Genomic DNA, 23,256 nt, shown 5'->3' with positions numbered 1-23,256 from the left:
GGAGTTTGGGTTTATCCTTGGCACTGACAGCACCGTCCTCGATGTAGTGGCTTGCCGCCACCAAAAGCCCTTGAATTAGTGCCATCTGTCAGACAGACAGGTCTGCCTGTCCCGCCGACCTGCTCGGGGAAGTGAGACCGCAAACAGACACTTGCTGATTGTTTGGCTACAAGCCCTTTTCGGGGACTTGCCCAGGAGCTGTGACTCATTCAGTGATCTCATCACAGTTACCAGCCAGAGATAGAGAGAGACAGGGACAGAGTGGCTGACTTGTAGCAGCCTCAGCAAATATTCTGGCTTGTCTGGGAAACCATCTCACACTGGGAGAAGGAGACAGAGGAGAGGGGCAGAGAGATACACAGCCTCCTTCTACCCCACCCACATACACACACACACACACAGGCAGATTAACACACACGTTTATATATATATATATATATACATATATACCTTGGAGTGGGAGAGAGACATAGACAGGGAAGGGCGTGGGGCAGAGACCAGAATGATTTGCTGAGGCTGTGACTGGGATTCAGCTACACATTCGTTCCTTGGGCAGATGTGTGTGCCCAGTGCTGATCCCTGCACACTGCCCTGAGGACCTGGACCTGATTCCCAGGTGCTGCTGTTGGTCTGGGTTTTTCCTCCCTGTTCACTGCTGTCCCTTTGCTGGTTTCTGTGCTGTGTGTGAACCCAGTCAGGCGTTCCCTGCAGTATGTCCTTGCTTCGACCTCCCACCCTGTGTGTGTTTGTGTGTGTGTGGCTTCGGGCCACTCCCTCTCCACACAAGGTCATTGGCACCATGTGTAGCACAGGGCGGGGGCTGTGTGTGTAGGGAAGCCAATGGGAGACATAAGGTTGGTTATACCTGCCCAAAACTCATTAAAGGATAAGGCGGAAACCAGCTCACACATCAGTCCTGGGAGAGGGAGAGAGGGAGAGAGAGAGGAGTGGGGAAGGGAGACACACAAACAGGTATAGGAGGGGAAAGGACAGACAGACAGACACCTGCAACTCAACACACACACACACACACCTTGAAGTGGGAGAGAGACATAGACAGGGAAAGGAAGGAGGGATAGACAGGAATAAACACGCGAGAGAAGCGGAACACATAGTCAAGGCTCACAGGGCAGGGGAGAGAGTCACTGAGGGAAAGAGAGAGCACCCAATCCAAGGGAGTGACCGCGAACAACAACTTGCATTTATATAACGCCCTTCACGCAGGGTAGTGTCTCTTAAGTGCTTACGTACCCTGGGAACATGGTGCAGGGGGGCGAGGAGAAAGCTATCGCCTCTCGCCCTGGCCCAGTCACGGCAGCCACCACCACAGCAGGTGAGAGGAATGAGGAGGGGGAGCCGGCCTGACCGGGGTGGGGGCAAACCGGGGTGGGGGGGGGTGTGGGTGGGCGGGGAACGAGGAGCGTAATGTGCAGAGCTGGTGAGGATCACGCTTGGGAGACGGTCATTGTTTCTGTCCATGTCCGTGTGCAGTTTTCTGCTGAGGATTGAACACTGACATCTGGACTGGGATTACCATAAACAAGATTTTGGGACGTGCACAGTCGATAGGAAACTTGTCAAATGAGTTTTAAGACCTGATAACCTATTCTCCAGAGACTGCGGCCGAACCGGTATTGGGTCTCGGGTCGGTTGGTGATGGGGAGGGAGGGTGGGGAATGTGTTCCTGGGGCTGTGGCAGTGAGATTAAAGGACGTGGGGTGCCGTGTGGACTTTTCACGGCAGCTAATCTGCTCTACAGGAGCTGGGAGTGGCACTGGGTGGAGAGAGGAAGATTCTGCCCCCCGGCACACTCGGCTTTGCTATCTATCAGAAAAATGTTTCTTTTAAGCAGTGGTGCAGCTTGTCAGTGGAAGGCTGTGCAATGCTGCTCAAACTGAAGTTAAAACAGTTTTATTCTGAGGAGCATGGAGGCTGAACATTCTAGTTGCTCGCTGTAAGCTTCCGGCTCCTGGACCTACTGGTTGGGGGTGGATCACAGTTCTGTAGGTCGCGTCCCCTGGTTTCTCACCCAAGTAGATACTCTTTATGTGCGATATTTCGTGCTGCAGCCCTGTAGCGTATTGATTAGAGCACTCGCCTCGCAAATGTGAAGGCCCGAGTTTGATTCATGGGCAGGCCAAAACCTTAGGCAAGTTTCCTTATTCCACAAGCCTAGCAATAAGTAGCACGATGTGCCTCCAGTTACCTGGTTGTTAGTCGATTGGCGTTCTGAGGGTAATAAATAATAAAAAAAAATTTGTTCACTCAGTCCACAACTGTTTGTGGGACACTGCTGCGTGCAACTGGCTGCTAAGTTTTTCCCACACAGTACATTCTGTGAAGCACTTTAAGACGTCTCAACGATGTGATAAGGCGCTATATCAAGTGTAAGGATTATTATATTGTTATGGGACACCTAAGAAGGAATCGCTGTCACACTTTAATGGGGGAACGAAACCGGGTAATTGGAGGCACATCGCGCTGACCCACAGGAGCTCTGCTTAGGAGGGGACCTGCTGTGGGTCGATGGGAAGGAACACCATTAGTGAATAGCGTATTTTCTGGGCAGTGAGCGTGGGCTGGTGATTCAGCCGTGGGGGCATCGCTGCGGAGTCTGACTCTGCCCTTTTCCGATGTTAATTTGTGTTCCGTGGGCACCAGTGAGGCATCAGGAATGGGAACCCAGCTTATTGCAGTGGTACTTGTACCGACCTGGATGTGATCTGCTGACTCCTCACAGACTGGGAACAAACGCTTATGCAACTCTCTGACAAACCCCAGCCCCACTCAATGTTGTCACCAACACCTGTTCTGTGAAAGCAACGTGGAAGTCTCCTGTGGGTGCAGCAGAAGGTTCTGGAATTACAAGTTCGCTGTCATTAAGCTCCGGCGTGACTCCTGGACGATTGTCTGCACAGCTGCCAACACCATTTGACACAAAGTATTTCACACTCCACTCTTGGTCAAGTTCAGTGCCCTTTACTATAATAATAATAATCCTCGCACTCACTATAGTTCCTTCCACGTCGGGAAGGCTTCCAAAAGAGCTTCTCAGGACCTCCTGTGAAGTAAGGTGACCACACATGTATTTTAAGTGAACGCAGCAGCCAATCAAAGACAGCAATGTGCCATAAACAGCCATGAAGTGAATGAGCAATTTTATTTGGGGGCCTGTTGGCCAGAAAACAAGAAACTTGCTTCTCTTTTTAAGTCGTGTCCGGGATCTTTAACATCCACCTGAACAAGCGGATACGACTTCATTTCAACATCTGATCTCATCCGAAGGTCACCACCTCCGACAGTACAGCCACGGGACTGGTTGGAGTATCATCTTATACTATGTGAGTTCAAGCCCCCACACGGAGCTTGAACCCAAAACCTTTTTGGCTCAGAGGTGAGACTGCTACTAACTGAGCCAGGCTGACAGTTGTAAAGGAACAGATCTCTTATTGGTGTCATTTTAATATTTTCCATTCTACCTTTTGGGTTAAAGGCCCATTTGCTAAAATGCATCTTTGTTATTGCTTCCCTCCCAAGAAAGTTTGGAAGAAGTTGACTTGACACCTTACCGTCAATCCCTTTGAGGAATCTCAACAATGTGATAAGGGCACTATATCAAATGCAAGGATTATTATTATAAGATCCAATTGTCCTTCTCTCCTTGCCTTCAAAACCCTCTTAAAAATAACAGCTGCCTTTGGTCAACAGTTAACTTCTTGTTCTCCTTGTGTGGTGCTCATCATTATTTCTGTGAAGCACTTTCAGACGACGCCCTGTGTGACAAGTACTACATAAGTACAGATTAGAGTTGCCACCCTACGTGTCAGCTGCTGGTGGTCACTGTGGATGGCTTTCCGCATTGTCAGCTCCATGCTTCTGATGTACTCTCAAGAGTCACTTCCTAGCTTTTGAGCTGCACCCAGGGTGGGGTGAGGAGGCTCCTGTGAACCATGTTGCCTTGGGGAAGTTTCACTTGTGTCATTGGATCCCTGGGTTGTGTTTTGGCACTTGATACCAGGAGCTGAATTGGAAGAATCCCACGCATTTTCTACCATGTAGCTAGAGTGTACTGCGCTGTGACTAGGTGCTGGGAGCAATCAGCCTGGCTGAATGTGCACAGTCGTGTTGCTGCCTGTACTGCAGTGCGTCAGTATCGTGCTGGATGAAGAGCTGTCACACTCTTGGTGGGGCCATCAAGTTAGTTGCTGGCAAGAGACCAGGAACTTTCATTCAGTGCTCTCTGTCTTTGCTTCAGACTTTTAACGCCGGTTCTGCAGTGCTCCACGAATATAAAGATCCCTCAAAGAAGAGAGCCCGAGCCAACAATAATATAACAAGACTTTGCTATATGCAAATTGGCTGCTCCATTTACTTACAGTACATTTGAGTGAGACCTGTACACAAACAAGTGTTTACAGCCACCCACCCAAACAGTGTGAGAGGAGTGCCTCTGTTCTTGGCACCATTATGGAGGAAAAAGCTTTAGAAACCATGAAAATATGCCTCAAATGGGGGAGCGGGGGAATTGTTTGGGATGAAAACCTGAGGATGAAGCCAATGTGAAGCTTTAAATGGAGTGAACTGGTCATGTGACTCATATTGGATGCAGTGCCTAAAGCACCTCAAAGAACTTCACAGGGACAGATATTTGATGGTAGTCACGTTATAGTGACCGTAATTGATGGTAGTCACTTCATGGTGACTGTATTTTTAGGCAGCCAATTGCTCATAGTCAGGTCCCACAAACAACCATCAAGTGAATGATCAATATCAAGAGTATTGTTGACCAAGGCACTGAGAGTAACTCTCTTCCTTTTCAAATACCGTTGTGGGATCTTGAATATCCACCTGAATAAGAAGAATCGACCTTGGTTTTAACATCTCATCTGAAGAATGGCACCACTGACAATGCAGCACTCCTTCTGGATGACACTGGAGTATCAGCCTGGACCCGTGAACTCAAACACCCCAATGTATGACTTGAACCCACAACTGTCTGACCCAATGGCCCGAGTACGATAAACTGAGCCAAGTTGACACCTTGGATAAATAGTGACCCCCAAACTCTCATCAGGTGTGGGGAGGGAGAGGCGTTGGCAGGAGATGTGGAAGGGATGGTGTTGGGGACAATAAGGTGCTAAGCTCACGGTTGCTGGGCTCAGTTTGCTGAAGGTTGTGTTTGTGTGTTTGGTGCAGACTCGAAGGCTGAGCGAGTCGCATTGAATGGCAGGAAAAGGGAGGAGATTCCATCTGTGAATGGCCAGGTCATGAAGCCTGATGGTGAGGAAGTAATTCCTGATCAGGATCTACTGAACATCAAAATACAGGTGACGGGAAGTGATGCGTTTGACTTGCAGGTAAGTGTCGTCACCATAACCGTTGAAGCTCCTTTCGCATGGAGTTGGGTGAGGAAATGGTAATTGGTATGGCTGACCTTCAACCCCTGTGCTCCTTTGCAAGGTGTCCCCCCAGGAACTGGTGCAAGAGATTATCCAGGTGCTGATGGACAGAGAGGACACGTGTCATCGCACCTGCTTCTCGCTGCAGCACAGGGGCAACATCCTGGACAACTTCTCTGAGCTGAGCAGCGTGAAGGGGCTGGGGGACGGATCGGTCCTCAAAGTGGTGGAAGGTGAGGCCTCTGGAGTCTCCTTTACTGACAGCAACTTTAGTGGCCAAAGGATGAATTTATGTACCTTCCCTCTGGGGTTACAGCAGTTTGAAGATGAACTCATGTCCGTTCCGGCATAAAGTTCTTGCTATTTTTTTTCCCCCTCCCAGAGCCTTACACTGCGCGAGAAGCTCGGATTCACATCCGCCATATCAGGATCTGCTGAAGAGTCTGGATCTGGCTGATGCCTACAATGGCATGAACTGCAACTCCCTGTCCTTCCTCACTGAGGTCTCAGAGGGTGATGCTGCAGGTAGGAGCTGGATAGGTGCCCGGTAGCTTTGTGGTTAGAGCATTCGGCTGCCGTGTTTCGCCCAGAAAATATGCAGTTGATTTACTTTACATTACTTTAGATTCTGTGAAGCGCTTTGAGACATCTCAACAGTTTTATAAGGCGCTGTAGCAAACGCTAGGTTTATTATTATTGTTAAGAGAAGGAGGAGAAACGTTTCAACACAGTTTTTTCCAGGTGAATCAATTTCTGGGAACAATGGAAAGAAGAAAAGACGTTCAGTTTCGGATCAGATATTTGATGCCGTTGACTGTTCCCCACCAGAGTATATCCTACCGGGATCCAAGGATCGGCTTCTGTCCCCTCTTCAGCCACCAGTCCTGGATAACAAGGTGCATGACGAGGAATCCCCGGCCTGATGTGTGGCAATGAACCTTTGTAATGTCACTGTCTGCTTGGAATGTCTGGTTAGCATGGGTGGGGTGGGGATCAATGATATATGTGGAGGGACAGAGGGGCTGAACTTTCAGCCCTGGACTTGTGCTGGAAGCACCCAGTATCCCCTCAGTCTTTGTAAAGCGTATTGAGGCTTTCCCAACATGAATGCGCTGCTGCGTAAGTGTAAGTTGTTTTGATGTATCAGGAGCTATCAAATGGTCTCTTTCTAACTTCACTTTCTAGCAGGAAATCTGGAAACCTTCCCGGGCTCAGGTTAAGCGTGGCTCTTCTGAGTTTAATTAAAACATCACAATTCAGCCCAGTTTGTTTGAGATCAGGTGTCAGACTGACTACCCGGAGAAATAAACCAGTGTATGTGGTCGCTGGTTATGTGGCATTGATCAAAGTTTTGATCCAGTTATTTTACTGAATATGTTGATTCCCTTCACTGTGGGTGGCCTGGGGGGAGGGAGTAGGAGCACGAGTATAGGAGTGGGCAGGAGCTTGGGTTTCCCATGTCGGGCTCTCACTAACACATGTCTCTCTATAGTCTGTGCAGTGCCTGAAAGCTCTGATGCTAAGTGGTTGGAACCCTCCCCCTGGGAACCGCCGGATGCATGGGGACCTGATGTACTTGTACGTCATCACCATGGAGAAGCGGCATGTCAGCTTGACCGCCTCCACTCGTGGCTTCTACATCAACCAGTGAGTGACACCCACAGGCAGCACTGTGGGGGGGGGGCGCGCGTTGAGGGAGATTGAGGCTCCAGAATGGTTCAGAGAATGGTGTATTGGGGATCTGGGAAATTCTGTGGTTCGGACACGTTCTTATGGTTTAGACATTAGGGAAAATAACACTGTCTGACCATGGACCATTCACTCTGAGACCCTAAGTAAGTCCAGCACTCTCTGATTACCCTACCACCCCATGATCATCTCATCCCAGACACAGGGAGTTTTAATGTATAGGTGTATAGGTGGATCCCCGGTTTGTTCTGTGAGAGTTGCCCGGCTCATCAATTATGTCATTTAAGAAAGAACAAAAGAAGAACCTGAATTTTGTGAAAGTACAAAAGCCACTCTCTTGTTGCTTAGTGACTGAGCACAGAGACCACGCCCGAGGCTGGGAAACCTGAAAGATCCAACTGGCTTGTAGGTTTTTCAGCTAGTTTACCAGTGCCATGTGGTGTCTGGTCTTGTTGCCATGTTGTGCCGTGTGTCTGGTGTGTGCTGTGCCCCAAACAGATGTAGATTCCAACCTCAGTGATCAGCCTCTGGAAATAGTGCTATGCAGCAGGTAGCGATGAAAGCTGATAGCTGTAGGGCTCTCATTCCGGATCTCAGTGTAGAAGCTCCTCTCCTGCCTTTGTCCAGATCCACGATGGACGTGTTTAACCCGAAGCCGGCCAGCCCGAGCCTGCTGTGCCACTCGCTGGTGGAGCTGCTCAGCCAGATCAGCCCCGCCTTCAAAAAGAACTTCACAGCTTTGCAGAAGAAAAGGTAAGACTGGAGGCTTCCGGGGGACTGGTGGAGGCGGACGATGCTGGCCCGGCTGCGGTGCGTGGACGGGTGGGTGGGTGGGTGATTGAGGGATGTCAGGCTGAACCTGTGCTGATTGTGCTGTGCACCTTGCTGGCAGAGTGCAGTGCCACCCGCTGAAGCGGATCGCCACCCCCTACCAGCTGTACAGCTGGACCACACCCCACTCCGAGCACACCATCGACTGTGTGCGGGCAGAGGATGCCTTCACCTCCCGGCTCGGCTATGAGGAGCACATTCCCGGCCAGGTGAGGGGGCGTGGCGGCGCTGAGAGAGAATAAAATAAACCATTTGAAATAGTCGGGTGGGGGCCGGGTGCGAGGAGTGGGGTGACGGCGCGAGGGCGGGCGGGGGGGGGTGGTTCAGTGCGAGCGGCGATGACGTTGACACTGCTGTTACTTTTGTTCCCTGGCAGACGCGGGACTGGAATGAGGAGTTACAGACGACGCGAGAGTTGCCCCGTGAGGTTCTGACCCAGCGGCTGCAGAGGGAACGCGCCATGTTTAAGGTGTGGAATGGTAGTTACACCCCTCCCAATGAGCAGCCAGTCAATCAGTGTTGTCAGCCTGAGGAAGGGAGGGAGGGAGGCTATTGTGTTTGGCCTAGAAATGCAATCACTACACAAAACAGTAGTTGGTGACCCTGTGTTGCAGGTGAACAGTGACTTTGTTGCTGCCGCCACGCGGGGAGCGATGGCCATCATCGATGGGAACGTCATGGCCATCAACCCGGGCGAGGAGGTCAAGATGCAGATGTTCATCTGGAACAGCATCTTCTTCAGTCTGGGCTTTGACGTGCGTGACCACTACAAGGACTTCGGCGGCGATTGTGCCGCGTACGTAGCCTCGGGCCATGATCTGAAGGGGGTGCGAGCGTTCAGCTTGGAGGACACCTCGGGTCTGTACACGCTGGGCACCGTGGTGCTGGATTACCGGGGATACCGGGTCACGGCACAGTCCATCATCCCGGGAATTCTGGAACGGGAGCAGGAGCAAAGTGTGGTGTATGGATCCGTAGACTTCGGGAAGACAGTGATGTCCAACCATCAGTACGTGGACTTGCTGTTGAAGAGCGCCAAGGCGCTGTGTGTCCAGAAACACCTGGTGCTGAACGAACACGACCAGCCCGTGCTCCTCTGCTCCTCGGTCGAGTGTAAAGGGATTGTGGGAAACGACGGCCGCTTCTACATCCTGGACTTGCTCCGCACTTTCCCGCCTGACCTGAACTTCCTGCCCGTGGAGGGCGAGGAGATGCCGGAGGAGTGCCGGAGATGGGGCTTCCCCAGGCAGTACCGACACAAGCTGTGCAGCTTCCGGCCGGAGCTGCTCGAGAGATTCGTCCAACACAAGTAAGGACGGCGACCTGAGAACATCACAGCCGGTGTGCAAAGGAGTAGGGAAAGGGTTACATAAACAGCTACTCGGTGGAGTCCCGTAGTTCAGTGGTTAGCGCGCTCACTGCACAAACGAGAGGACCCGGGTTCAATTCCCGGGTGGGGTGAAACCTAAACCAAGTTTCCTTAACTCCACACGCTTCTACAGTAAGCCTATGCCCCCTCCCTTGTGAGGTTGCTGCCTATGCTCCCCCTCCCCCCAGTTTCCCGGTCATCACCTGTAGCATTTCGCTTCTGTGTCTCGTGCTTTAGATACACACTTTTTACGAAACTGGTGAAGGAGAAAATGAAGGAAAGTGATTCGATGCAGAACGGCCAGGAGGAGGGGGACAGCGAGACTGATGGTAAGGTGTGGGGGGGGTTGTTGTGGTGTTTGGGAGTTGTGTTGTGGGGAGGGGGTTATGGAGCGTATCTGTGTGTGTGTGTTAGGATGTGCGGGTCTGGATCAGATATCAACCAAACAAATTCCAATTGGCAGAATGTTGGAATCTGGGATCATGAACAGTCGGACACTGTAGAATTGTGTTGAATTCTGAACAAGAGAACAACAGGTGGTGGCGGGGGGGGAGGAGGGAAGAGAAGGGTTTGGATGAGTAAAACCACAAAAGTCTCTGCTCTCTGCCAGTGAGTGTGTGGGGTTTAGCTGTGTGTGTGAGGGGCGGAGGTTGTGGTGTGTGCGTGTGGACGACTCGGTGTGCTAGTGTTTGTGATGTGATGGAGCACGGTGACTGCCCGCTGGGCCTTATTTATAAATCATTTTTGTTCTTTCACGTGATGCAGAGAAATGCAGTGCACTGAAGGCAGCGTGTCGTGCTGTGGGCTCCGTCAATGACGTTGTCTTTGACATTCGCTTCAACCCCAACATGTATTCCTCAGGTAACAAGGCAGCAGGCAGTGGGGATATGACAAAGCGCTGTGTCAAACTCCAGGATTAACAGATAAACAGATCATCTAAGTCTCTGCTGCCCACATCTGCACCTGTACAGAACTCCGCAAACTCATCACCTACAGTCCTGTCAGTCTCTCAGCGGAGAAAAATCCTCACCCTCGCCTACAATTCCATTCACCACCCTACCTCCTTCTCTCGTCCCCTCCGCTCAGCTTACTCAAATCGAACAAGACTATGCAATGGCTCCATGAGGCATAATGTGTAGATTGATGCAGTCAGTACGTGAGGTCAGAAGGTGCTGATGTGAACCAAGCAGGAAAGCTATTTTGGAGACATTCAACTGGAGAAAGTTAGAGCTCATCCAGGAAGTGATGTCCGACAATCGGCAATTAGTCAGAACAGCAGTGGTCCTGGAATTGAGGGTATGGAAGAGAGATAGAGTTGGGTGTCAACTGCATGCATGTGGGAGTTAATCCCATACCATAAAGGGGAGTTTAGAGACATTAAGGAGGAAACTTTTAGGGGAATGTGTGGGACCCGGAGCTGGGCCGACTAATCCACTTTACTCGGGGCTGGTGCAATGGGTGTCAGTGACAGACATGTACAGACAAGCTCTGAATTTAGGAACGTGCAGAACTTTTGTACGTTGCTAAATTCGCTCTTGATTCGAAAGCTCTTTTCCGGCAGTCACTGTCCCAAGTGACTGTCCTTCACGTGTGAGCTTGGACAGCGATTGTTGGCAGATACAGCACTTGAGCCCTGGAAGGTGGTTAAGGGGCGAGTTCCAACGGTGTCTGTCCTTGCACCATCTGGTCACGCCAATGTTCCAGATCTTAATAGGAATTTGTGAAATAACATCAAGACTGAATTTGGTGCGGTGTGGGTGCTGAAGGCAGGTGTGTGGGCTGGTGCCATGGGAATGTGTGGTGCTGGTGTAGCGGGGCTGTAACCGAACGGGATTTGTTTGCAGGTGTGAGATTCCACGAGTTGGAGAACGAGGCGATTGTGATCCAGAAGCGTTTGCTCAGAGACGCTGCAGCCTTCCTGGTGGCAGAGCAGATCCCCAGCTTCGTACGTCATTGTTTGTTTTTTTGTGAACTCGGCGGGGGAGGGTGGGGGGGTGTGGGCAAGGCTGTGCGTGTGTGTGGGGGGGGGAGGGGAGGTGTTGCCTGGTGGGGTGGATCGCCAGTGTACCACGCGGTGGGGTGGGGGCCAGGGCAAGGGCTGACTCACCAAAAGAGAATGAAGTCGAGAACTGGAGAGAGAGAGAATGAGGTTTTAATGTGTAAAGTAGGGTCTGAGCTCTCTTCCCCGATCTCCAGATCACAGACTGCCTGAGGCACAAGGTTGTGCCGGCCGACGGAGTGACCATGACGGACGCCTTACACCGGCGCGGGATCAATATCCGATACATCGGCACCATAGCGCAGCTGGTCAGTCAATCAGAGGAGAGGCAACGACTGGATCACATTATGGTGAGTCGTGTGGGTACTGGCCCCGGCTGGGCTTTGTTATTATTGCCCGCACACCTCGAGTTTCCGGTTTGAACCTTTGAGCAGATTTCCATATGCTGAAACGCTGAACGTTTGTTGTCTGTCGACAGAGGCTGCTGGTCAGTGAGGTCATCACCCGGGCTGCCACTCACATCCTCACCACCTACCTCCAGGTAACCTCTCTTCCCCTTGCGTTACCCCCCCACCCACCGCACCCCAAACCTCAAGTTGGGACTTTGAGCTCATATCATAGTCAAGGTTGGCATTCCAGCGCAACGCTGGGGGAGCGTTGTATTGTCTGAGGTGCCATCCTTTAGATGAGATACAAAATCGAGGTCTGAAATGCTTGGTCAAGTCTTAAAAATGTAATGAGCTACAGCAAACGTAAGGATTATTACTAGATTCTCTCGCCAAGCAGGCAGAGGTAGGACAGTGCCACATGGTGGTGGGCTATAGCATTGTGGCTGTTGTCTCCATGTTGGAAGGATTTTGTTTTCTCTTTCCCCAGGGCGTGGAGATGTCAGGGCTGTCATCTGCGGTCAGTCGCTTCCTGAACTGTCTGCTCAGCTCCTACCCCAATCCCGTCGCCCACTTGCCCCCCGATGAACTTGTGTCTCGCAGGAAAAAGAGCAAGCGGAAGCTGCGGAGCCCTGGGGCGGTTGACACAGCTTGGAGCAGCCTGGCGCCCTGTGAGCTGTGGAGGCACATAAACAGCGAGGCCAGTGAGTGCTTCAACTACACACTGGCATGGTAGGTCCTGGCTCGAGTCACATTTTCCCTTGGTTTTCCACCGCCCCCCGTCCCCCCATGCCCTTACACGTATCCTCCACCCTTTTCATCACCCACTCTGAACCTCCAACAACAACAACTTGCACTTATATAGCGCCTTCCAAGCACTTGGTCACGGCACTGTGAAAGGCACATTTTCCTGTGAGGCACAGAGATTCTAGTGGAGTGTTGAGTGGGGCACTCCCATTGCTTTTGGTGCCGTCTGAATGAGACATCAAACTTCGGTCCTGTCCACCTATTTGGGTGGACGTTAAAGTTCACATGGTGCTATTTGAAAAGAGAAGGGAATTTAACAATGTCTTGGCCAGCAGTACTTCTCATAAAATTAATCATTCATTTCATGGCTGATTGTAGGACTACACTTTTGACAATTGTCTGCGAAGCCTTTTCAACACTGTAGGGGTTGCTTCAAATACAAGGCTTATTTCCCTTTCTCTGCTGCCTGCTGATGATGATGTTGGTGTTTCAGTGATGGGATCGATCAGGCTGTTGAGCGGTTCGGATTCCAGAAGGTGTCTCTTCTCCGGGAATTCTGTATTAAGGCTGGAATCCAGGTGCTGCCCTTCAGAACACAAACACAGAGATGCACAGATATAAACAAACATATGCACTCGCGTACACACACAGCGGGCACAGACACACATGCGCACACATGCCCACACAGCGGAACATATAATATATATATACACGCGCGCACATACACACACACACACACACACATACACTAGCAGAAACATGCTGGCAGAAAACAGACACGTATTTGCACACAGTTACAACAACCAGGGCAGAAATGTGCATATGCACACACAAATACACACACACCGAAATGCAGAAACGTGCACACCACGCAGCCATTTGCTGCTGTCCATTCCTTGCTCATTCCTCTCTTGGAAACCTTCAGATTCTGCTGCGAGACTACAGCTTTGACAGCCGCCACAAGCCAACCTTCACAGAGGAAGACGTCCTTAACATCTTCCCCGTGGCCAAGCACGTCAGCGTGAGGGCCACGGATGGCGAGCGCATTTATCAGAGCGCAAAAGAGAAGGTGGAGAAAGGTGGGTAACCTCCCGTGAGCAGGGTGTCAGAGACGGGCTGCTCCCAGCCAGTGTCAACCCAGTGATTGAGGAGCTCGTATGGCTCAGTTACACCTCCCGAGTTCACCTATTTTAGACCATGTCTGGGAAAGCAGTTTGTGGGACATTGCTGTGCTCAAACCGGCTGCTGCATTCACCTGTAAAATACCAGTCACTACACTTCACAGTAAATACTATGAAGAGCTTTGAGATGTTCTCCCAACATGAAAGGCACTGTATCAAATGCAAGTCTTGTAATTATTAGTAATATAATTAGTCATATGTTTATTATTATAATTAGTCGTATATTTATTATAATTAGTAGTATATTTATTATAATTAGTAGTATATTATTGTAATAAGTATATTTATTATAATTAGTATATTATAATTAGTATATTTATTATAATTAGTAGTATATTTATTATAATTAGTAGTATATTTATTATAATCCTGACCACTTGTGGTTTTGTTCTTACAACTTACATTTATATAGCGCCTCTCACATTGGAGCAGCCTCCCAGAGCTTGTTCCCTCACACACTGACCGCAAGCGTTTCTCTGTTTACAGGCAATCTCACAGAAGGCTTTGAGCTGCTGACTGAAGCTTTGAATCAGTTTAACAATGTGTACGGAGCCATGCACCCGGACATGTGTGATGCTCTACACCTACTCGCCCGGCTCCGCTACCTGAAGGGAGACGTTTCCGAGGTGAGGCCTCGCCTGAGACACTGGGTAGCTTGGAGTGTCTAGGTCTCCCTGACGAATGACCGCGACAGATTCTTAACTTCCCCTCCCCGAGAGTCTTGCTCAGCAGCCCAGGCCGCCTGTTACACGAGTTCTGTGTGTCGATTCCATGTATTGAGGGAAATGTTTGTACTGTTTAGGATTTGATGGCCTCTCCACACACACATACACACATCTCCCCAAAAACCTTGATAGCTGCTTCTCCGTAGGAAGCGAATCTCTGTGCTGTATATTGTGCTGTACAAACCTTTGCTCTTGTGTCTACACAGGCTGTGAACCACCAACAGAAAACTGTGATCATGAGCGAGCGAACCCGGGGCTTTGACCATCCAAGGACCACCCAGGAATACGTGAGTCTCTCCCACTCTCATTCCGTTCTTACATTCCAAGTTTTCCGGTTCATCCCTCGCGTATAAACACTCGTGTCAGTGGGATCGGTTTGTCTGGTCGACTCGGTTAATCCGTCCATCACTGAGGTCTTGTGTTCCGTTGCTCAGTCACTGCTGACCACGCTCCTCTCTTCACAGATCAGCCTGGCTCTGTACTCCTTCGCCAACAGCCAGGTGTGTGTGGCTCTCAAGCTGCTGTACCGTGCTCGCTACCTGACGCTCACCGTGAGTGGAGAGGACCACCCTGCCATGGCAGTGCTGGATGTAAGTGTTTAACTGTTGGCTTTAAATGTATGTGTGGACAGGGTGGGGCGTCAGGATGTGTGTGTGCGCGCATGTGTCTGTGCATTGTGTATGTGTGTGTGTACATGGGGAGATCTTTGCAGTATGTTTGTGCATGTGAAAACTGTTTGTGGTGTCAGTGGGTGTTTCGCTGTCTGACTTCTGGAGGAAGATCTAATTCACTATGTCTTGTGCCCACAGAGCAGCATCGGGCTGGTACTGCAGGCTGTGCTGGAGTGTGATCTCGCTCTTCGGTTCCTGCAGAAAGCTCTCGAGATAAACCTCAAGTATTTCGGGCTCCAGTCGCTGCAGACTGCGCTCAGGTACCATCGTCAACCTCCCCTCCTCCCCCACCTTCTTCAAAACCCCTCCCTTCCCCCCGACTGTCACCCCTCCCTCCAGGTGCTGCAGTCTGTACTCTCAGGCCGTGTAGTGTAGTCTGTGGATTGTGTTTTACAGCCAATCAGTTGGATTCTGCTTCTGTCTAATGAGTTTTCTCTTGCACTGACCAGCTACCACCTCCTGGCTCAGGTGTGCGCCAGCAAAGCCGAGTTCCGCACAGCTATGCAGCACGAGAAGGAGACATACACCATCTACCGAGCCCAGGTCTGTGGAAGGGTAGACCGTCCAATATTTAATGGGAACTTGTATTTATGTAGTACCCCTCAAGCAGTGTAGCTTTAAGTGCTCTGGGACGCTACGCCACGTGGGGGGACGTTGTATAAATACAAGTTGTTGTTGACCGAACGCATCCGTTTCCTTGCAAACCAGCTCGGTGAGAGTCACCAGCAGACCAGAGTGAGCTCCGAGTTCCTGAAACACGTCACCCAGCAAGCAGTGAACCTACAGAGAACCATGAATGAGATCTACCAGAATGGTTCCGGCTCCAACACCAACACCAACCTCCCGCTGGTGCAGGTCAGTGTCAGAGCGAGGGCTGGCTACTCAGTGTTCTGTTCACAGAAGCGGCTGTACAGAGAGAAATCCTGGCTCCTCCAGCGACCGGGTTTCAGACACCCACATCACAGACTCTTGTCTAATTTGCTGCTTGTAGTTTCCAGTCGTCAGAGGTTAAACCAGAGGAGCAGAATGTGAGTAAAGGCATGAGCTCTTCACAGCCACATTGGCTCTTCGTTTTACATATCTTCACCCGGATAAAGACTGGATTGCATTTCAGGACTTGAGTGTTGAGCCTCATTAAGCGGAACGGAAACCTGAACCTTGGTTGTTATCGTGTGCACGGGGTAGGGGTAAAAGAGGGTCACAGTGATATTTTGGTGTTTGGAGTATTGGCTGCTGGCGCATTGTGTGTCACTAACACTCCATGGTTTGCTTTGCAGATCACCCCCCCGAGTATTGACACAATGCTGGAGCAGCTAAACACCATCAATGGAGTTTCCATCCTTCCCGTCAGGTAACCCTGCCCCAGAATATACCCCAAACCCTTCGCTGTAAACCTCTCTGATATTTGTGGAGTCCTGTAGTGGTTAGAGCACTCGCCTCGCAAACGAGAGGACACAGATTCGACTCCCGGGCAGGGTGTAACCTTGGGCAAGTTTCCTTACTCCACAAGCTTCTGTTTACCTAGCAGTAAGTAGGAACCTAGTTGTTCGTCAATTGGCAGATCGCTTTACCGGGATAATAATCCCTTCAAAATAAATAATTTGGTCACTCAATCCGCGATTGTTTGTGGGACAATGCTGTGCGCAATTGACTGCAGAGTTTCACCCCCAAAATAGTCAGTTAACTTTACAGTATATTCTCTATTCAGTATATTCGCTTTGAGACGTCTCAACATAAGACGCTATACCAAATGCAAGGATTATTATTCTATACCCCTCACTGTAACTCCAGGGAGAGAGTGCGCATCCCATCCCAATACACAGGTTTGTCAGTTTGCGAAATCCCTCCTTTGGCTGCTGATCTCACTGCTCTATTGTGTGTTTCAGTGATCCTGAAGCAGAAAGAAAATTCCAGTTGGAGAAAACGGCGCAGAGGATAAAACAGCTGATTCGGGCCGAGGCCGAGATGACCCAGCGACTGAAGGCTGCGGGTGCTAGTGGGACGAGCAGCTCGACAATGATCACGCAGATTGCAGCTCTGAGGGAGCTTGCTAATGGCACCAAAGCCCTCACTGAAAACCAGCCTTCAGCTGGCGGAGAGACCGGGGACGTAGCCAGTAGTGAGAGTGTGACTGGGAGCGTGGCCGTGAATGAGGCTATGGCTGGAGGCGTGGCCATGAGTGAGGGTGTGGTTGGGAGTGAGAGTGTGACTGGAGGCGTGGCTGTGAGTGAAGGTGTGGCTGTGAATGAGGGTGTGGCTGGAGGTGTGGCCGTGAGTGAGAGTGTGGCTGTGAGTGAGGGTTTGGCTGTAGGCATGGCCATAAGTAAGAGTGTGGCTGTGAGTGAGGGTGTGGCTGGTGGTGTGGCCATAAGTGAGGGTGTGGCTGGAGGTGTGGCTGTGAGTGAGGGTGTGGTTGGAGGTGTGGCCATGGGTGAGGGTGTGGCTGGAGGTGTGGCTGTGTGTGAGGGTGTGGCTGGAGGCGTGGCCATAAGTAAGGGTGTGGCTGTGAGTGAGGGTGTGGCTGGAGATGTGGCCATACGTGAGGGTGTGGCTGTGAGTGAGGGTGTGGCTGGAGATGTGGCCATACGTGAGGGTGTGGCTGGAGGTGTGGCAGTGAGTGAGGGTGTGGCTGTAGGTGTGGCTGAGAGCAAAGTTGAGTTGGGACAGAATGCTCTGTAACTTGGTGGCTTTAATTCTGAATGTGCTGCAATGGCTTCTGACAACACTTCATTGTTTGGAGAGTGGTTGAATTTGTATTGTGTGGGGTAACTAAGTGTTGACTTGACCTGGGTCTGGCAAGGGTGGCTTTTCTACTGTTGGAGGGAAAGGGGCAGATCCCTTCCCCTCTAGGTCTGTGCTTAGGTCGGGGTTGGCACATATTCCTCCCTATAACCCTCCACTGGGACCTGGCCTAACAAACAGCCCGTTGCTGACACCATTCGACCTCCATTAATTGTACCTTAATGTTTACAACTCGATGCTCTTATTTAGTTTCCAATTTGAAATGGTCGTGAGCTTTGGGTTATTTTACACTCACACACGCGCTTCACTGTAACATTCAAAAAACCTCACATTGTAACACTCAACAACTTGCATTTACGTAAAGGTAGTGTCTCAGAGCACTCCCACATACCCTTCCCTCACTGCCTTGTTTGCAGCTCCCTCACTGGTACAGCAACTGTATATAAGACACTAGTTTTCCTCACTCTCACTAGATAGTGATTCTCACATCTCACTGTTTGGTGTCAGTCTCGTGAGTGAACAAATGGAATCGTGCAGGCACGAGGAATCCCCATTTTTCACCTCATATTCCACCTGTTGTACCGGACCGGAGTCTGAGGCAGGGCAGGGAGGAGGCCTCCTCAAAACCTCACTCTTTCCACACCCTTTCCCGCTTGGAACTTTTTTTTTTCCGATTTATACCTTTTTTTGTAATGAAACTTTTATCCTGGTGATTGTTTCACTGGGTCATGATTGGGTCAAGCGCTCTGGGACGCTACCCTGCATGAGGCGCTGTTACGAATGGAAGTTGTTGTTGAGTTCTCTGTCTTCAAGGTTAAAAGCTGGTGAACAGCCAGATACTGAAGCTGTGAGTTGCTGGATCCCTGTCCCCCCACCATGACAAAAACAAGCAAGAGGATGGGGAAATTCAGCAAATGTGTGTGGAGTGAGTATTGACCTGCCTGCAGTCTGCCTCCGCTCAACAAACCACCCTTCTTCCTCTGCACTGGAAACTTTACTGTCCAAAACCTGCCACCAAGGCCGTGCTTACTGATGGCTGAGGGAGAGATCAGAAGCTACTATGAGACACTGGTGCAGGCTCACATCCCTTTGATTTACCCCCATCTAAACAAACACATCTTATTGCTCGGTCCTGACTGAACAAATGTACAAAAGTCCAACCGAATCATGTTTTCAAACTGGTTTTATTTTTCTGCGACTGTCCTCTTGCTGTGGCTGCAGGTTCTATAAGCCCAAGTGTGACTTTAGTTGTTTGTATCGAAAGTTTTCTCTGGAAGTTGTTTTTAACGCAGTATTGTATGGGTAATGGGTGTTCCTTTAATAAAAGGTGACAAACTGTCCAAATGCAGTCAATTCACTTTACAGTATAACCTGTGACACATCTCAAAGATGTGATAAGGCGTTACAGCAAATGCAAGATTATCATCATCAGCAATCTTCACTTCCTCAAACCCTGCAAAACCAGCCGCTCCCACAGCTTAACATCCAGGAGGATCCTCTGTGCAGCGGGTGGTGATCCCAAACCACGAGACACCCTCCGCTCCCTGTGTGTGTGAAAGGCTGAACCCAGCAGACACCCACACTGAACTTATTTAACTCCACTCTGGTCCGTCTCTGTGATCACGAGGTTCCGAATTATTTCCAGGTCCTCACACTCCTGGTACGTGGGTTCGGCAGGAACATCCCAGAATACTGGAGGTTTCACATTCAGTTTGTCCCTGGGAAAGTGATGAAGGGAAGTGTCGTTGAAGACATCCATGTACCTGGAGCTGGCAGGTAGAGCGCATTCTTCAGTTATGTCCAAAATCTGACAAGTGGGGGTTAAGAGTTTAATTCCCAAGTACCCACAATGTACAGAAATAGTCACATTGCAACACCCAAAGCAGGCAACACAGCATTTACCCAACCTTAACTGAAGATTTGCCCTGATGTGTGTGTGTGTAAATATATATATATATATATAATACACATATCTATACATATCCACCCTGGTTTGTACTGACTTTGGAGATGGATATGCTGCTGTTTTAAGTGCTCTAAGACCCTACCCACAAGCACTCTATAAATACAAATTGTTGTTGCCGAAATGAGGTGAGAGGAACGGAACAGAAGAGGTTTCTGTTCCCAATCCAGCTGGAATGTGCAAGATCGTTTATACTCTCAACTGCCAACTCTCCCTAAACTTAATGGTAATATTTCTCATCTCAATAGTTTTCTCTCACTTCACTGAAGGATACGTGTGCGATGCAGGTGTACTCGCTCTGCAGTGTCCGAGATGGCAATCTGTAAAACACAAACCCACGTCTGAGAAGAACGGTTGCCCCAAACGCACACCTACAAACCTGCAACAACATCCCCTGGGATTGACCGGAGCTGCTGCTCCTCTTACCTCTCTTCAATCCCTTTAAAACTGTTTCCAATCAGTGTGATCTGCGCCAACCGCCCTGGCGACCAGTTTCTCCACAGCAAGTTGTTGTACAGAGCTTTACCACAGTGAATCATGTAGAAGAGTGTGGGTCTGTCCACAGCTCGCTTCCCCTCCTGGTGAAACAAAAACTCCAGTAACCACAAGAAACTGAGCCAAGCTTCAGATCAGCTCACAGGTGAACAAGGGCATCACACAAAGGTAGAGGGACGGTTTCCTAAGACACTTACTCTGCTTTCAACAGTTCTTCCCAAATCCCTTTGCTTCATTTCTCCCTCTCTCTCACTTCAGGTCACTCTTATCTCTGACTGTGTCTATGGTAAATGTGCTCAAACTTTCCCTGTTTCATTCCTATTGTCATAAAGTGGTTCATCCTCAGTGAGACACTGTATAAGAGCAAGTGCTGACTATTGGGAACAAACTGCAGCTGGTCTCCCGAAGGAATAAACAAACTCCCGTCACCGAACTCTCACCTCGTTGTCTTTCAGCACTGTCATCCCGAGCTCCCTCAGGAATTCTCTCTCCCACTCACTGAACAAAGGATCAAAGAGAAGGCAGCGAGCTCTGGGGACCTGTCATACAGGAAAGTGCTGTTCAAAACTCAGTGTTTTCCAAACAAAACTACGACGACAGGAAGTGATGGGGTCAGATGGAGGAGCTCAGCACAGCCCAGCGTTCCTGTCAACAGCGGTCACCGAGCTTTATTGTGTTTGAAGAGATTGGTGCCCACCCCCGCACGCAGACTTGACGGCTGAATGGCTTGTTTCTGTCCTGTGGATTAGGGAGGTCAAGAGTACTTCATCAGGTTTCGGTCTTGTACTGGTCTGTATAAGACCTAAACGAGTACATCTTTCAGCTACAATGCGATGTGAGGCTTTTTGTTCTTGAAAGGGAATAACATGTTAACACTAACCCTTTATGGAGTGTTTCTACGGAGTGAGTGAGAACGGGGGCCCACTGCTGCAGCGTTGGTGATTTGACACCAGTGCCCTCCAGCGGTTGGGGGGGGTGGGGGGGGGGGGGGTTACCCACAGTGTGACAGAAACAAGCCATTCAAGTCCAGGTGAACCACTTAGTGCAATGCCACTCTCCTGCTTACTGCTTTGACGTCTCTCCTTTTCGACAATCTAATTCCCCTTCAAAAAAGAATTTCCGTTGCTTCCATGCAACATTTGCTGTCACAGGCCCGGTGCGAACGATGGTGTTTTGTCCTGAGTGCTCTCACCTGTAAGGACTCCAGGAGCAGGAGGAGCAGAGCGAGCTGATAGCGAGAGGTCACCGAGGTAGAGAAGTTTCCGATTCCGTAACACACGCAGTCCAGTGGGTCTCCCCCAGGCTCCACACTGTCCGTCTCCACATCCTGCGGCACAGGACAGACCAGGTGTGCGACTCCCCCACCAGCCTCAGGGCAGGGCCTGCTGCTCTCCAACCCGCCGAGATTCTCCCTCAAGCTTCTGCCGATGGTTTCTGAAACGCAGTTGCGGTCAGAAGGCGAGGGCTGACGGAAAACTCGAGGGGATGTCGAACCATTTTAGACGTGTTAACTTACCGAGGCAAGCTGCTCCGAACTCTGACCCCCGCAGCTCCTCCCTGCAGCACAGATTTCACAGGTCACGGTCAGTCGTCTTGAACTGTTCATCTTTGCAGCTGTCAGATGTGAGGGTAGCACCAGGTATCCTCCTCACCCAGCACACCCCACCATCCCTCCCCCACAGCGCTCCCCAGCACACCGTATCCTACTCATTTAATCCAATATGATATCGTGACACGAGTTTGGCAGGTTGACACCTCCACCCGAGAGAGCAGAGACTCCGTGCTCTCATTTGGGGTGGACAACCGCCCCCCCCCCCCCCCCCCGACTACTCACACAGATTCTTTTATTTTGCTTCGGATCCTCTGTCCCTCAAGCGCACTCAGCGACTCTGTCTCCAGCAGAATGGCCCTTGTGTCTTTGACGTTATCTTTTCTTTTCTTATTCATTCCCTTCTTCTTCTTCTTCTGGACAGTTCTCCATTCTCTCCCCTCCTCTGAGCAGACAGACATGTTACAGTCCCCGATTGATTGAGTCGGGGTTGGTTTCCCTGTTTCAGGGTAAAAATGGTTCTGTTTGGGACAGGACTGGGTCACACCAGATCCCCTTCGCTGTCTCCAGCAAACGCTCCAGGAGAGGATTCCTCAGTCAGTTAACACATCCGCATCAACGATGGGACCTTCAACACTTGTTTTCTCTTCTCTCCGTGTCCTCGTGTGTATGTGTCTCACTCTGTACGTCTGTGTCTGTCCCTCCCTGTACTTCTGTCTGTGTATGTGTGTCTGTCTGTCTCTCTCTCTCTAGTATGTGTGTGTGTGTGTCTCTTACTCCCTGTATCTGTCTGTCACTCTGTGTGTGTGGGTGTGTGTGTGTGTGTGGGTGTGTGTCACTCTGTGGGTGTGTGTCACTCTGTGTGTGTGTGTGTGTCACTCTGTGTGTGTGGGTGTGTGTCACTCTGTGTGTGTGGGTGTGTGTCTGTCACTGTGTGTGTGTGTGTGGGTGTGTGTCACTGTGTGTGTGTCACTGTGTGTGGGTGTGTGTCACTGTGTGTGTCACTGTGTGTGTGTGTGTGTGTCACTGTGTGTGTGTGTGTGGGTGTCACTGTGTGTGTGTGTGTGGGTGTCACTGTGTGTGTGTGTGTATGTGTCACTGTGGGTGTGTGTGTGTGTCACTGTGTGTGTGTGTGTGGGTGTCACTGTGTGTGTGTGTGTATGTGTCACTGTGGGTGTGTGTGTGGGTGTGTGTCACTGTGTGTGGGTGTGTCACTGTGTGTGTGTGTGTGTGTGTCACTGTGTGTGTCTGTCACTGTGTGTGTGTGTGTCACTGTGTGTGTGTGTGTGTGTGTCACTGTGTGTGTGTGTGTGTGTGTGTTGGTCACTGTGGGTGTGTGTGTGTCACTGTGTGTGTGTGTGTGTGTGTGTCACTGTGTGTGTGTGTGTGTGTCACTGTGTGTGTGTGTGTCACTGTGTGTGTGTGTGTGTGTGTCACGGTGTGTGTGTGGGTGTGTGTCCCTCTCCTGCCCCAGTGGTTGCCGCTGTGGTGCAGCACTCCCCGCGGTTCG

The 23,256-nt window shown here is 50.4% G+C and overlaps 2 protein-coding genes across 2 annotated transcripts; one reads left to right on the top strand and one right to left on the bottom strand.

The window, feature by feature from the left end:
• The first annotated feature begins 1,024 nt into the window (after nucleotides 1–1,024).
• LOC103189952 (clustered mitochondria protein homolog) lies at nucleotides 1,025–17,676 on the top strand. Its single transcript, XM_007910531.2, is given in 27 exon segments — nucleotides 1,025–1,333; nucleotides 5,197–5,357; nucleotides 5,461–5,632; nucleotides 5,782–5,823; nucleotides 5,826–5,924; nucleotides 6,141–6,295; nucleotides 6,892–7,046; nucleotides 7,716–7,841; nucleotides 7,981–8,128; nucleotides 8,296–8,388; nucleotides 8,534–9,228; nucleotides 9,526–9,617; nucleotides 10,054–10,149; nucleotides 11,133–11,233; nucleotides 11,485–11,637; nucleotides 11,766–11,828; nucleotides 12,164–12,405; nucleotides 12,914–12,998; nucleotides 13,346–13,499; nucleotides 14,088–14,227; nucleotides 14,533–14,613; nucleotides 14,791–14,916; nucleotides 15,136–15,257; nucleotides 15,447–15,540; nucleotides 15,706–15,852; nucleotides 16,275–16,348; nucleotides 16,884–17,676. Coding segments are annotated over 27 exon segments (4,482 nt in total). The 5' UTR covers nucleotides 1,025–1,260.
• Nucleotides 17,677–18,904: 1,228 nt separating this feature from the next.
• Nucleotides 18,905–22,470, bottom strand: srrd (SRR1 domain containing). The gene is made up of 7 exons (XM_042337728.1): nucleotides 22,032–22,470; nucleotides 21,714–21,754; nucleotides 21,390–21,631; nucleotides 20,638–20,736; nucleotides 20,129–20,280; nucleotides 19,977–20,022; nucleotides 18,905–19,546 (listed from the first exon to the last, which is right to left on the bottom strand). The coding sequence occupies exons 1-7, from the start codon at nucleotides 22,205–22,207 to the stop codon at nucleotides 19,328–19,330; spliced, it is 975 nt and encodes a 324-aa protein (XP_042193662.1). The 5' UTR covers nucleotides 22,208–22,470; the 3' UTR covers nucleotides 18,905–19,327.
• Nucleotides 22,471–23,256: the final 786 nt, after the last annotated feature.

This window comes from Callorhinchus milii, unplaced genomic scaffold (assembly GCF_018977255.1).
Source record: "Callorhinchus milii isolate IMCB2004 unplaced genomic scaffold, IMCB_Cmil_1.0 Scaffold8, whole genome shotgun sequence".
In the NCBI taxonomy this organism is placed as follows: domain Eukaryota; kingdom Metazoa; phylum Chordata; class Chondrichthyes; order Chimaeriformes; family Callorhinchidae; genus Callorhinchus; species Callorhinchus milii.
This window is presented reverse-complemented; position numbering and strand designations above follow the sequence as displayed.

Coding starts and splice junctions, on each gene's coding strand:
- srrd (XM_042337728.1), bottom strand. CDS start 22,207: ATGTCTGTCTGCTCAGAGGAGGGGAGAGAATGGAGAACTGTCCAGAAG. Junction 20,737..21,389: donor TGCTCCTGGAGTCCTTACAG/GTGAGAGCACTC, acceptor CCTGTATGACAG/GTCCCCAGAGCTCGCTGCCT. Junction 19,547..19,976: donor AGTACACCTGCATCGCACAC/GTATCCTTCAGT, acceptor CCCACTTGTCAG/ATTTTGGACATAACTGAAGA.